Source organism: Osmerus eperlanus, chromosome 16 (assembly GCF_963692335.1).
Source record: "Osmerus eperlanus chromosome 16, fOsmEpe2.1, whole genome shotgun sequence".
In the NCBI taxonomy this organism is placed as follows: domain Eukaryota; kingdom Metazoa; phylum Chordata; class Actinopteri; order Osmeriformes; family Osmeridae; genus Osmerus; species Osmerus eperlanus.
In genome coordinates, this window is record NC_085033.1 from 7,846,316 (window position 1) to 7,860,917 (window position 14,602).

Sequence of the window (14,602 nt, forward strand, 5' to 3'; positions counted from 1 at the left end):
TTGCCTTTCCTTGTCTACTGGCAAAACCAATGTGACGCCAAACCACCCTCCCCTCTTGTCTGTTTTGGATGGCATGTTGCAAGCTATAATACATTTGGACTGGTTGCTTTGCTAAATGAGACTGAGAGGAACAATATGGCGCCGGGAGTAGCTCTTGCTTCTGGACCAGTCGTTCTCTAAAAGACCGGCGATCGGGCAGGATGAACCTCTGCGCCCAATATTTACGGTACATATATGAAATAATTTTTTCGGTACAATTCGAATGCTGTATTTGAGATATCCAGCTGAAACATAAACTATATTTGTGGCATCACTACAGCCAGGGGAAACTGTTTCATTTTCGCTAGCTAGCAAGCTAGAAACACACCGGTGGTGCTAGCGGTAGCTCTAGAGCTAACAACAACATAACGAAACGGGCTTTGTGTGTTGCTAATCAAAGTTGGCTGTGAAAATAAATGTATATCACAGTCCGATGACAAGCACTGACTAGTTCTTAGCTTATTATAATAATGTTTTCCCTAGCTGCCACTAGCAAGGAACTATTACTAGCTAGTAGGCTACATGTAACTGGCTAGCGCGCTAGATTTAAAATCCAGCGTAACTAGCTAGGCTAGCAAAGATAGCTATCTAGTGCTAGCTTGTAAAACCCAGGCGCCTAACCATAATCTTAACGTTAGGTGTCTCGTCTAACAGTAGCTTGTACAATTTTCAACAGATCCATTACCAATGTCCGGTTGAAGCTAGACACTAATATTGCAATTGCAAGGCAGCCTGTCCATTTGAAGCTAGCGTTATCTTGCTTGTAATGAGTCAACACAGTGGTTAGCCTAACATCAACCTTTTTTAGGTTGCTAGCAACATAGCTTGCTGCTGCCCAGCTAACACAACAACATGCATAGATACTACAGGCCGTAGTTGATGCTAACGTTTCTGTCTAGATAGCTACCATAGCTCTATTCATTGTTGATTTTCGCGCATTCGTGATGTATGGGGGTCCAGCTGAACTAGCTACACTATCAAGGATTATAATAACATACTTTGCTGGTCTTCATCTAACTACCATTTTAAACAGCTAGCCCAGTGCTAGTGATTGGCTCATATTAGCCATTTAAGTTAGCTTGCTAGGCTTTCTTTATTGAAAAACTAGAAGGCTAGCTGAAAATATCCGGTTTTGTCATCAAGTAATTCACTTGACAGATAGATGGCTGACGTTTACTCCATGCTCTTCAACAGTTCCTCAGTGTAAACTGTACTGTGTCAGCTAATCGCGCAAGCAGTGTTAGCATCCCGTCGTCAAGTTGTAAACATGATCCCTTTTAAGGAAAACAGTAATATAGTTAATCTATAATTATACTTTCATGGTGGTACCATTTGTGTTACTGATTTTATTTGCATTCCGTTCAAGGTAAACAGTATTGACTGGTGTATTTCCTTGTAACCAGGTATAATGTGGAATAGGCAATAATAATGATCGAAACATTGTAGTTTATAGTGCTGCGTGACAGGGTTAACAGAAGAAGAGGGTAGCTGTTTCATAACTGGATAACAAGAAAGAAAAAAGTAACTAATCTTTTGCTCCCGGGATTGTTTCTCATCCTAAGCAGTACATTTCAGAAATTGAATTGGCCATTGAATGTGAATGTTACAATTTGTTATATATGTCCTCTTTGTTTTGAGCAGGCAGGCAGAGGCCCTGAAGGCTGACATGACAGGTATGTTTGTGTGTGTCTCCTATTGCACCTTTGTACGGTTCATATACACTTATATTTCGTCTCTGTGTAACAATGGGCTGGGGCCCCTGTTGCAATTATAGACATTCTTTACAAAACAGACAACTAAGAAAGCCTATGTTTCCTATTATTTGCAGATTCTAAGCTTGGTGCTGCAGAGGTCTGGACTTCAAGGCAGGCCCTTCAGGATTTGTACCAAAAGATGCTGGTGACTGACCTGGAGTATGCTTTGGACAAAAAAGTGGAGCAAGATCTGTAAGTCACACACAACTTTGAATTAGTTTATTAGCTCCTTTTTTATTATTATGTAAGAATTGCTTATTGTTTCAAGGTCACATCAATTTATTTTGTGAGGTTTGTTTGTGATTAATTTATAATTCTTTTAAGTTAAACATTGAAGTTATTACAATGTTGTATCCATATGTATGTATGTATGTTGCAAGCCATCACGAGTCCAGCAGATGTTTTCTAATGTCAGTTTGACCTTCAAGGATTTTATTGATTATCACATATCATTTTTCAGTTGGAACCATGCTTTTAAGAATCAAATAACAACACTACAGAGTCAAGCCAAGAACAGAGCCAATCCTAACAGAAGTGAAGTGCAGGCCAACCTGTCTCTCTTTCTTGAGGCTGCTAGTGGATTCTATACACAGGTGAGTTGCTACATTATTGACTATTGTTTATGCTTATGGTTTTCTCATGGTCATTTAAAATGTACCATAACGGTATTTGTTATGAATGTCGGTGTCAGCATCATGATCCATCACACTGAACTATTTCAAATTAGTCAAGTCCCTTGTCATAAAATGCTTTATATGGTACATTATAATGTCATTGTACAACTATATTACATTATTGTTGTATGATAGAATTGTAGAAAACAGCAAAGCATAACTAACACACATTTCTCTTTAGCTATTACAGGAGCTTTGTACTGTGTTTAATGTGGACTTGCCTAGTCGTGTGAAGTCATCTCAGCTTGGAATTATCAGCAATAAACAACCCAACACCAGCGGCATTGTAAAACCCCAACCCAGTTCTTGCTCTTACATCTGCCAGCATTGTCTTGTCCACCTTGGAGACATTGGTGAGGACTGAAGTACTGTTAGTGTTGGTAATGCACCTAAACCATGCTCTAAAGGATTAGGCCATACTAATTGCTTTAATTTTCTCATAGCACGATATCGTAACCAAACCAGCCAAGCAGAGTCCTATTACAGACATGCAGCTCAACTCGTTCCCTCAAATGGTGAGTATAGTCCTCTGTGTAGAACCAGAGCTCAACATTCCACATTTAACTATATCATAACTATTTAACTGTACAAGTCAACTGGCATTTTCTTATTTTCTATGTTGTCACAGGTCAACCTTACAATCAGCTGGCCATCCTGGCCTCATCCAAAGGGGACCACCTCACTACCATCTTCTACTACTGCAGAAGCATTGCAGTCAAGTTCCCCTTCCCTGCAGCTTCCACCAACTTGCAGAAAGCCCTATCTAAAGCCTTGGAAAGGTATGATTGAGCCCTTTATTGCAGCTTCCTGGAGTGTTTTTTTAATGGCTACACAGCGGTATTGCTTAGGCTGTTAACTGCAGTGTTTTTGTTTGAAATTGAATGATGCAACTTTTTTGGGAGTTAGGAAAACTGAGAGCGGCACAGTTTAATTTTCTGTTTGTAGAAGCCAACTGTGTTGGTGGTGGCGCCCAACTGGGCCCACATTGTTTAGGATTTTGTCTCCAGACTTGCTAGACTCACCCCTGTGTGTTCCTTAGCCGTGATGAGGTCAAAACCAAGTGGAGCGTGTCGGATTTCATCAAGGCCTTCATCAAGTTCCACGGCCACGTCTACCTGAGCAAGAGTCTGGAGAAGCTCAACAATCTGAGGGAGAAGTTGGAGGAACAGTTTCAGGTAAAGCATTTGTAGCAGTTCATTTTTGGATGTTGCATGCTGTAAATTCTTTTATAAAAAGCAGAATACCTTTCCCATGCAAATTGTTATTATCTAGAAATAAAAGCTGGTACTACCTGTGTGGTTAAGTCACTTGGGACAGGCACATTTAATATTGCATACCATAAACTGCCAGACTATTCTGTTGGCCTTGTGTATTGTTTTTGATGGAGTAACAATGAACATCACAAGCTGTTCAAACTCAAAGCTGAGGACTCCTTTGCTTATCCAACCATCCATGGTCATTTTCGTTTTGCAGAAGCTTATTCTTCAGAAGGCCTTCAGCTCCCAACAGCTGGTCCACATCACAGTCATCAACCTGTTTGAACTGCACCACCTGAGAGACCTAGCCAATGAAGGAGACGACCAGACCTACACCTCCGACGAGCAGATCAGTTGGTTCCAGCTTCTTGGTCTTTTCAGTATGTATACTATTCTAGATAATTCACTCGTCTAGATATTATACTATTGGTATAACAGTAGGGATTGATAACCTGTGAGTGTGAATTATTTAGTGCTCAATATTCTGGTGTGGGTCTTAGAAGGTGGCCTGACTAGTCGAAGGGAGTGTTGTTTTTAAGGCCCCTGTTCCTTTCTTTACAGTGTCCTTTCTGGGTGTGATGTGTAGCCGAGCCTTGCTGAACAAGAACAAAGAGGAAATTATGGGAGAGTGTCCACTGCCAGCCATCAAGGTGTCCCTGGACTGGCTCAAACTACGTCCAAGTGTTTTTCATGACAGTGCGGTGGACAAGAGGCAGTAGTAAGTGTTTTCTCTACCTAATCTGTCCACATCTGGCCTCCAGGTGTCATGTTTTAGCTTCTCATCTGCTTGTTGCAATGTTGTTCAATGTGGATCTTTGCATTGGCAGTGCTTTGTAGGGGTGGAACGGTACATGTATTCGTATTGAACCGAAACGGTACGGCCATCACGGTTCGGTGCATGAAATTACACGGCGAATACATGGTATAAAAATAAATAAAACTTGCGTGCAAATTAATTAATGTAATGCGGAACTACTGTTAGATACTCGTGTTCTTTAGGGAGACCTAATCTGTTGCCCCGCTTTAGCTCTGAAGCTCTGATTGGCGCTGCCTTGAGTCAGAGATAGCTAGCCACACTGAATGGCGAGTGGTGGCGACCCACGACAGATAGAGGACCCACCGGCCTCTTTAAGATCGCAGGTTTGGGAAAACTTCGGTTTCCCATTCAGTTACAGTACTACAGGCGAGAAAGTGGTGGATAAGACAAGGACTGTGTGTCGGCGTTGTTTAGCAGTTGTGGGGTATGTGAGTGGAAATACATCTAACATGCTAACGCATATAACGCATCTGGATAAGAGCGTGTGCTAAATGACTAAAAATATCCGATGCCATAACCAGGTGTGCCAATCACTGGAACAAGACAAAAAGAACTGTCCAACTTCTCCCTACAGTGCTTAACCAGCCTTTAGATACACAGACAAATGGGGCCAATGAAATCACTGACGCAATCGTAATTTACATGTCATCTTCAATGCGCCCGTATTCACTCGTAGAGGAACCTGGTTTGTTTTGCTTTTCCCTCCGTTGTACCGAACTCGTACCGAACCGAGATGTATGAACTGAACCGTGACTTCAGTGTACCGTTCCACCCCTAGTGCTTTGACATGGAAATATGTGATGAAGTAGATTTTTTTTACTGATACATTTTTTTAAACATGCATCTATTCTTGTCCTAGTGTCTGGCCATGGCTGGTGTCAATTCTGAACAGTTTCCAACCTCAGGAGGACGATGTGTCCTGCGCTTCAGGTAATATGAATACAAGATCAGCTCTACAATTCTATCTAAAGCAATTTCATGTTTTGCCTACAATTAAGCATAAATACTATATGTTTGGCTGTCCATTTTAATCTATTGATAGAAGATAGAAGAATTTATATATATATATATTAATTTTCTTCAATTAACTCCTTCTTTATGGCACTTTGGAATTCGTAAAATAAAAATAAAAGATGAATCCTTAAATTTCCTTTGTCTGCTGCTCCCTGAACACTGCTTCACCATTTTTCTTTCAGTGACTCCACTCCCAGAGGAGTTTGAGCTGCAGGGTTTCCTGGCCCTGAGGCCAGCTCTACGGTAAGTTCTGATAGGGTGTCTACCGTATAGACTTATGTCGTTTAGTAGAAATGTACTTGCTTGTCACCTTTTGTGTTGACTTTACTTAGCTTTTTATTTAATATTTCAGGACTCTGGACTTCACCAAGGGGCACCAGGGCATAGCTGTAGACAAAGATGGACTGCCAGTCCAAGCCAGGCACCAGAGGCTCATCTGCTTGGGGAAGTGGGTGGCTGACAATTATCCAGGGTGAGTCCACCTCCGCCACCCCCTCTCGATTATACAAGATTTTTATAAATTACCCTGCACATTATCAAAAAGCCTTTTCAAATTAATCATAGCAGGTGTTTGTATCAAAACGTAAGTCTGTTTGAGCAGGCCTGCTTTGTGATTTCTACAGACTGATCCAGTGCAGGGCGAGCGACGGCCTGCTCATCTTCATAACCGATATCCCGGAGCTCGCAGTCGAGGAGCCCCAGGAGAAGGACGTGCCCGTCCTCCAGGAGTCCTCAAACGGTGAACAGACCCCCAACGAGGGAAACGCAGGCCTCAAGTCGGTGCTGTCCATGGGCAAGACCCCCAGCAGCAGCCTGGAGAGTGGAGAGAGGCCAGTGGTGACCTTCAAGGAGAACATCAAGCCCAGGGAGCAGACCAGGGATCCCACCCGCAACCACCACCCGAAGGAAGGAGTGAAGGAGCGGCGGGACTTCAGCAAGGGTAATGGAGCCCCTGGGAAAGGAGAACAGAAGCGCGATGGCAAGAGGAAGAGCGAGGTAAAGAAAAACTGTCACGAGAAAGCTGTGGATGCAGGGAAACAGGTAGGCAGGAGGCAGTTGTTGTTGTTACGGTTACCTTGTTTGTTGAAACAAAGCATGAAGACCTGTTAAAGAAAATGGTTCTTGTGTGTTTAGTATAGGGCTGCTTGCTACATTTCAAATGAGGGTACAATATAACAAGGAGAACTTGTGTTTTGACTGTAAGCTTGTAGTGAACTTGAGTCTTTCATAAAGCCCAATTGTGTGTGTGTGTGTGTGTGTGTGTGTGTGTGTGTGTATTTGAAGGTTAAAGCCCAGCCTGAAATGAGGAAGACCCCTGTGTCTGAGGCCAGGAAGACACCAGTCCCCCAGACCCAGACCACCTGCTCCTCTCAGTTGATCCCCATCCACCACCCTGGAGCCTTTCCTCCCCTGCCTAGCCGGCCAGGTACTACATACATGCTCATATAATGTTAATATAATGTTTCAAAGTAGCTTTTTTGGGGGGTGCTTATTCCAGTTCTGCTTCCATCCCAGGGTTTCCTCCCCCAGCCTATGTGATCCCTCCCACTGTGGCGTTCTCCATGAACCCCGGCTTTGCCTTCTCCACCGGCGTGTCCGTCCAAGGGCCCTACCTCCAAGCCGCTGCTCACTCGCAGGCTGGCAACCAGGTTCAGGCTGGAAAGCCGTCACACATTCCCTACAGTCAGCAGAGGCCCTCAGGACCAGGGCCAGGCCAGGGGCCCACAGGATCAGGGCCCATGAACCAGGGCCCTCCCCAGGGCCAGCAACCGTCTCAGCAGACCCTGCCACAGTCTGTCCAGCTCCAGGTCCAGGCCATGGCCCAGCAGCAGCAGTCTCCTACCAAGCCTGTACAGCCAGTACAGCTGGGGAAGAGCCCCCCTCACCATCCTGGGATGCAGCAGGTAAATGGTCCATTGTGGTGGAATTGGTTACCTTAGTACATGATGATGTAATTACTTTATGTAGATTTCCTAAATGGCACATTGAGAAAGCAATTGGAAGTATTAGTTCAGTTGTGATGTTGGCGCTTCCTTTAAGGGTTTGAGTTCCCCAAGGACAAATGGAGGCCTGTTAGAAAAGTGTCTGATTCCTCCTCCTCACTTGACCAGTACATGCAGGTGTCGGAGCAAGCAGGCCAGATGTGGAGCCAGCACCAGGCCCAGTCCGCCATGCAGAAGATGCCCATGCAGATGCCCGTAAAGCAACAGCAGCCATACTACATGCCCCCCCAGGACCCCCTTAAGCTCTTTGAGCACCAGCTCCAGTCTGTGCCCATGCAGCCACCACAATCATCTCAGCAACAACAACAACATCAGCAGCAGCCCACCATGGACAAGAAGATGAAATACCCTGATGTGAAAATGCAGGATTTCTACTGGGAACCTCCTTATCGTATGGGAGATAACAGGTCCATGATGGGGGAGCGCATGGTGGCCAAGAGGCCACCTGGGGGCTTCTGCCCAGATCATGAGAACATGTCCAGGGGTCCGCCATTTGAGGTGAGTGGGCTAATCCAGAATAGCTATTTTATAAGTGAACGCTGAACTTTATGGGTGGTTTTGTATCTCGATGGCGTGTAGGGTTCTTCGCCTGATGCGCTTCATAAATGTTTTTCAGATTTATTTTTCCTCTTGTTTTTGCTAACATTTCTGCTGCTGAGGGACTTGAAGGAACTTGATGAAAGATGATGTAGTTTGAGCAAAGTATAAATATGATTTTTTTTTGAACTATTATTTGGGTTGTTGTTTTTTACAATAACTAATTACTTCCAACAGTTTGCAGACATTTGAACCATATAAAATATATTGGGCCATTATGAGGCTTTTGTAGACTTTGGGATCTCGTGCTGTCGAGTGTAATCCTGGGCTAGTATTTATCGAGCATTTGAGTAATGCACATTTTAATTTAAAAGGCACACCTTATTTGAAGGATATGCTGACTTAAATTGGAGGACTTTGATCGATACAGCTTTAACATATCTGTCACATCTGTGTCAGTAGTCCTTGGGCTTTGGACTGACCTGATGTGGACTCTTATTCGAAGCACTATGGCTCATCCATGTGTCTTCTGGAAACCAACCAGAGCCTTTCCTTTGAGCTACCATGTACATGCTTCCCTTTATTCTTAAGCCTAACTATCACTCTGCCAACCTTTATCTTACTGGCTTTCCTTTCTGTTTCTGTCTTTGTTTTTCCCCTCCCCTCTTTTTTTCTTTTCTTTTTGCTTCGTCTCTCACTAGGACAACAAGAGCTCGCCTCTTCTACCTCCTGACCTGTTAAAAAGTCTAGCAGAGTTTGAGGAGGAGGAAGAGCTGGTCTTTACTAAGCCTCATGATTTCTACCAGGCCTTGGCCGGTCCTCTTAGCACTGCTCCAGGACGAAACATATTTGTATGTAGTCTTCATCCTCAACCCTCCTGGCCTAAAGCCACAATCTGTAGTTGTGTGTTTTCGCCCGAAAGTACTGTAGGTCTGTCTTAGTTTGAAACTGAGCTGACGTTATAAATGCGGGTGAATCATTGGCAATTGGATGTGAACCATTGTTTCATTCTTTTCTGTCACTCAAATTGCAAGCTTGTTTCAAATTGAGGAACCCAATCTCAGATTTATTCTACCAGATTGTGGCTTTCACAGCATGCAAAAATCATATTTTGTGTACCATGAAAGCAGCCTTCATCAAGTCAGCAACATTCTAATATTAACTTATATAAAAACTTTAATATTTTAAAGAAGAGTGAAATGCTTTGGAGCAGCATCAGCCTCTTTCAAAATGTGTTTCTATTATTTTGATTTCATTAACGGGATGTCAAATACACAACGTCTAGTTAATATTTATTTGCCACCACTAGTTTTTCTAAAGATTGATCTGTTTGACTTTTTTTTTTTCATACCATTGTGGGTAGAAACTTGATTAACACTTGAATCGATTATCATCTGTTAAATTGTATAAAGTATGCAGGTCATTTTGTTCACAAATCATATAACATGAATATAATATCGCATTCTACACTTCCTAATTCTTTTCTGCAGTTGCCAAACCAGTTACGAATGGAGAGTGCACCTGAGGTTATCAACCAGTCATCTTCCCGTTTGCCCTTATCTGGATTCCCAATCCAGGTCAGTTATCAGGGGAAGCTCATGTTTCAAAGACCTTCCTCAAGACTTGTTTTGACGTCTGAAGAAAATATTGTCTGCATCTGAGATTCACCAGTCATGTTCTCTATAAAAGGCTTTTGTAGCTTAGTCTGGCTTGTTTAGGCTGAAAGTACAAGGGACGATAAAATGTTATTCTATAACATTAACTGAAGGGGAGTTGGCAGTTGGAGTATTGTGACTTAAAGCTCCTTATCTGTTTTATTTTTTAGGAGAGTTCTTATCAAAACAACAGCATCTTCAGCCAGGCTTATGGGAAAAACATGGCCCCCAACCCCAAACCTGATAATCCCATGATGCACCAGGAGCCCTCTCTTTACTCCCTGTTTGAAGGAACTCCCTGGTCCCCGTCTCTCCCAGCCAGCTCAGGTACGCGCCTCTCTCCTACCCCTTGTTGCCCTCAATCAAATATGAAACATATCCTTATCCAATCCTTACCTGTTTGCCACCAATGGCATTTTAGAATAGTAAGTAAGCACATTTAATTTCGAAAGCGCCTTTCAAAACAAAAGTTCAAATTTCTGTACAATGAAGACACGTGAAAAATATATAGAAATAAAATGACTGAAATAAGACTGCTTTAGAAATTGACATAACAAATTATGACTTGGCAGTGCAGCATTCTCTTTGGCCTTTGGTTAATTACATTTATACTTATTCATGTCTCCCATGATAGACCACTCAACACCAGCAAGCCAGTCCCCCCACTCATCCAACCCAAGCAGTTTACCCTCCTCTCCGCCCACACACAACCACGGCTCCATGCCTTTCTCTAACTTCGGCCCCATAGGGACCCCTGATAGCAGGGACAGGAGAATGGTCGACCGATGGAAGGTTGAAAAGACCGGTGAGTCCTCCTCTGAATCCTAAAATCTGTTGTCTTTGTTCGTGCTGTCTCACTAATTCCTTTGTTGAGTTCAATAAGTAAAACATGTTCATATCGACACACATTTTCAAAACTGTATTACTCACTTTTTACCTCATTAATCCAAGTTGAATTCAACGGTACTCTGGTTGTCCATCTACTACATATCTCTGTGAAGATTTGTCTCGACCTCTGCTCTGACTCAACATACGAAAAGGATGTTGCATGATAATGTGTCTCTTGTCTCGTTTGCCAGGAACAGTCAGTGGATTCGGTCTGGACTACTTGCCAGCCGCGGCGTCATCGGCAACCTCTGAAAACAGCTGGCATCAGGGTGGCGGGCCCAGCAGCTCCTGGGCTGCCCAGGAGACGCCCATGGAGGACTCCTCTGCCGTGCTGCTGGACAGTCTGAAGGTACTAAACCTGAAAGTCTACGAGGGTGAACCTTTCATTGTACAATTTCTCCTTTTCTTAGGAACTTTCTGTTTCTTTTTTTCCCCCCAGAGTCAGTTTTGTGTCAGATAGATAATGCAGATGTTCGTTCCGTGTTATGCCCAGTTCTGTTGTGCTTGTGTGTGTGTGTGTGTGTGTGTGTTGCAGGACTGTTGTAGCCGTGTTGTTAACATTCTCCCATTCTCCTCAGTCCATCTGGTCCAGCTCCATGATGCAACCGGGGCCTTCGGCCCTGGAGCAGCTCCTCATGCAGCAGAAGCAGAAGCAGCAGAGGGGCCACGGAACCATGAACCCGCCACACTGAAGGGCCTCAAGTAGAAGCACTTGTGTCAAGAAGAGTACGTTAAAAAGAAAGGAGAAGTTTAAAAAAAACAAGCTCCAATCGGAATTACCGGCATATGGAGGCTGGGGAAGGCGAACCACCCAACCAAGGCTCAAACTCCCCCCCTCGGCTGACGAGGAACGGTGCAGCCCTGTCCCCTCTCTCTCTGTGCCTCAACAAGGCAAGGAGAGCGTGCGAGCACCTCCCACACAGCGCTGCTGAGCACGAAGCTACTGCTGAGCACACGCGCAGGATCTTTAACATTGAGGAAACTGAAAAACCCATCGGACTGCCACCACCACGCCTCCTGTGGGACAACGTCATCTTCCATCTCACACTGGGGATTCTCAGGCGTCTCCAGATTTCCTCTTTCGCTGCTCTCGGTGTGGATATACCGGTCTTTGTCTTGATTTTTCCCTACCGTACAAGAGAGCAGAGGGTTGTGTGGTGGGTTGTTTCGGTGTGGGCAAGGTGGGCCTATAAGGGCAGACGTGGTGAAAAAGAAAGACTGATCTTTCCGATCTCTCGATTCATTTTCTTTATCTCCGAGGAGGACGAGGGGCTCTTTGTAGCAGAGTTACGAATGAAGGAATGAAGGAGTTATCATGGAGTTGGTAGAAGTGTGTGTGTGGGGGGGGAAAGTGTGCCTCTCATTTACTGTGCACAGAAGCGTTTTGGAAGCAGATTATGCTATGGAAGCAATTTCCAGGAGTGCTGAATTGGACTGCGGATTGCTTGTAAATGTTTCATTAGGATATGTTTTTTCTCCAGGTCAGTTGAGCGTGGGAATGTCAACCCAGCAGGAAGAGGAAACAAACGGGGATGAGGACTAGATTTAGGGATAGTACAATTAGCTGCAATAGAGATTGCAATTACTAGAATACTGTATTTTGTGATTTGTTCGTAGCAGTTTTAGCTTCATAAAATATCTGGTAAATATGTCCAGTAGTTTACTGCTTACCGGGGAAAGTCTTTATATTTATATTTTCCCTTCCTCCACCTTGCCCTCTTCTGCCCTTGCTTCCTACTTTTACCCATCTTTCTTTGAGTAAAGTGTAACTGGCTAGCTTACATGCATAATTGTTTCTTTTGTTTATGTCCTGCCTTTTTTTTAATAGTTTTAAGCAGCTTTATTGGCTCTCTTTGTGCCTGGTCAGTGTTGTTTTATAACTACTATCATGGTTGGCACTGTCATGAAATGGTAAAACTAGCAAAATGGGGTCCAGCAACGCTGCTGGTTCAGCAATATGGGGCACAAGCCTGACGAGCCAGTTTACCTGGGCTGGTAGAGATGGGAGGGCAGAGGACAGGTGAGACTCCGATGAGCTTGGACTTGGTTCGAGAATGTTATCTGGCAACCTCTCTGAAACCACTTGTATAATGACAACAGTTGACAATAGCATCAGAAAAGACACGTCTTCGTCCTCCGTGATAGTGGTTCTTACTGTTTGTAGACCCTGAAAAGTTGACTGGGCTTTAGTTGTAGCTCGACTCTACTAACCTGTGACTAACTGATCTTGCTGTTTTGGATGTGAAGATTTTTCACCGGAGTGCACCAACGTGAATCCGTTATCCGTAACTTTCACCGTTATTTCACCATTGTGACACTTAAGGCAGGTGACTCACTGATTCGAGTAAAATGCTGATGCTCTGAGTGACAATCGGTAGACCAAGAGGCTCTCCAGATCCCTGGGTAGAGGCACAGCTGTACACTTTCCGTTAAGGCAAGGACTCACTATTGGATAGGGTTAGAAATATAATTATATACAGTAGTTACATCTTTATGGTTTAGGCAGCGGAAAAGTCATTTCTCATCTAAAGGGTTGTACACAGAAGATCGAATATCTTGTATGAGGGGAAAGCGTGTTTTTATTTTCATGTAGAGAACATCTTATCAATGCCAACTTCAAATGATGTCTATTTTCTGTGTGATTGTGCTTTTCTTGTTGCATTAAAATGTATTTGAAAAAGGAAAAAATATAAATACACTGGACTGAATGTTGGGACGAATTTGGTCAGAAGCTGAAAAAAAACATCAACATTTCAGGGGAGCTATGCTGGAACAAAATTGGCTTTGTTTTCCCTTTTGGATCTGCTCATTGTAAAGGGTTATTATGACTGTGTCAAATGGTTCTTAAATTAAATGGAATACAAACGGATGATGAAGAAGAACCTTACTATTTGAGCAGTAACTACATTCCATTCTATATCCTGTGGGATACGTGAAATAATAGGATGACAGCAGTGATAGTTCCCCTGTGCGGTTGACCAACATCGAGCACTGAGCCCTACTTCAAGTTCATTATTAAGGAGAGAATCACTTCAAATTCTGCATGAGGATTTGGCGGTTAGAAGGCTCCAGAGGTTGTTGGGAATGTTTTGCCCTGTTATGTCAGAGCATATTGATATTGTTGGAGGGAATGTTGTTCATTCAGAGCTGGGCTTGTGTTCTGAGCTTTTGTGTTTTGTCTTTTTGTAGACATTCAGAAACGATGGAATCAGCTATGCCTTTAATAAAGTAAACCATGTCTCCCTATTGCTGAGTTATCAATTTTTTAAGATGTATTCACTCCATCCTTCCTTTGTTCCAGTATCACATAACTGAGGGGGGGGAGAGAGGAGAGAAAAGCTGACTTATCGTTTATCACAGACAGTGTCTCCCAACCACGCATACTCAGGAAACCATAGTGGTTTCAGATTTGGTTGCCAGTCACCTGTTTCTTTCTTATCCATACCAAACCCATTGCAGAGTTTTTGCTGTGGAGTATCTCATTGTGTGGACTGGGATACCACAGTGATTCAAATTAGTTGGGTGCCTGTACAAGAACCAACTGAACATGAATATAACAAATATTATGGAGTTCAACTTCAGTGTAAACTTATGTCATATAACATTAGATTTTCACTGTGTCTGAGAGAATGTAGACTAAGGAGTAGATGGCTGTTTTGTTGATAATATCAAATTGAGCCAATATTTTTTAATCCAAACAACAATCCCAGTGGTGAGTACAAATTCGAAATTACAGCAGACAAACACGACAGCTACAGTACTGTAACTAGTATCGAACTATGGGGACCCCCCCCCCCCCAAATACCATAACGGTAAAGGTTATGGTATTTGTTTTATTTATTTACGTTTTTTTACTTTTTTCCCAAACCCGTACAATTATGTTAATAGGCAATATAATGTAATCTTCAGTATAATATTTAACAGCCTAAAAATGTGGGGCCTGCATAAACATGTGATAAGTAAGT

At 43.2% G+C, this 14,602-nt stretch overlaps 1 protein-coding gene across 5 annotated transcripts; it reads left to right on the forward strand.

The window, feature by feature from the left end:
* The first annotated feature begins 78 nt into the window (after positions 1-78).
* On the forward strand, positions 79-13,883 carry smg7 (SMG7 nonsense mediated mRNA decay factor). 5 transcript variants are annotated; one of them, XM_062480602.1, is made up of 23 exons: positions 79-226; positions 1,681-1,712; positions 1,868-1,985; positions 2,254-2,386; positions 2,649-2,820; positions 2,911-2,982; positions 3,096-3,246; positions 3,507-3,642; positions 3,941-4,103; positions 4,285-4,441; positions 5,400-5,470; positions 5,737-5,797; positions 5,907-6,026; positions 6,178-6,595; positions 6,839-6,980; positions 7,070-7,458; positions 7,666-8,055; positions 8,796-8,945; positions 9,585-9,671; positions 9,920-10,076; positions 10,384-10,554; positions 10,829-10,986; positions 11,216-13,883. In XM_062480602.1, exons 1-23 carry the CDS (start codon positions 201-203, stop codon positions 11,327-11,329), a joined length of 3,588 nt encoding a protein of 1,195 aa, XP_062336586.1. In that variant the 5' UTR covers positions 79-200; the 3' UTR covers positions 11,330-13,883. The 5 variants fall into 5 exon arrangements, with proteins under 5 accessions (XP_062336586.1, XP_062336589.1, XP_062336590.1 ...); XM_062480605.1 differs by having other exon boundaries at positions 6,178-6,550; XM_062480603.1 differs by having other exon boundaries at positions 80-226; positions 9,585-9,663; positions 9,918-10,076.
* The last annotated feature ends 719 nt before the right edge of the window (positions 13,884-14,602 follow it).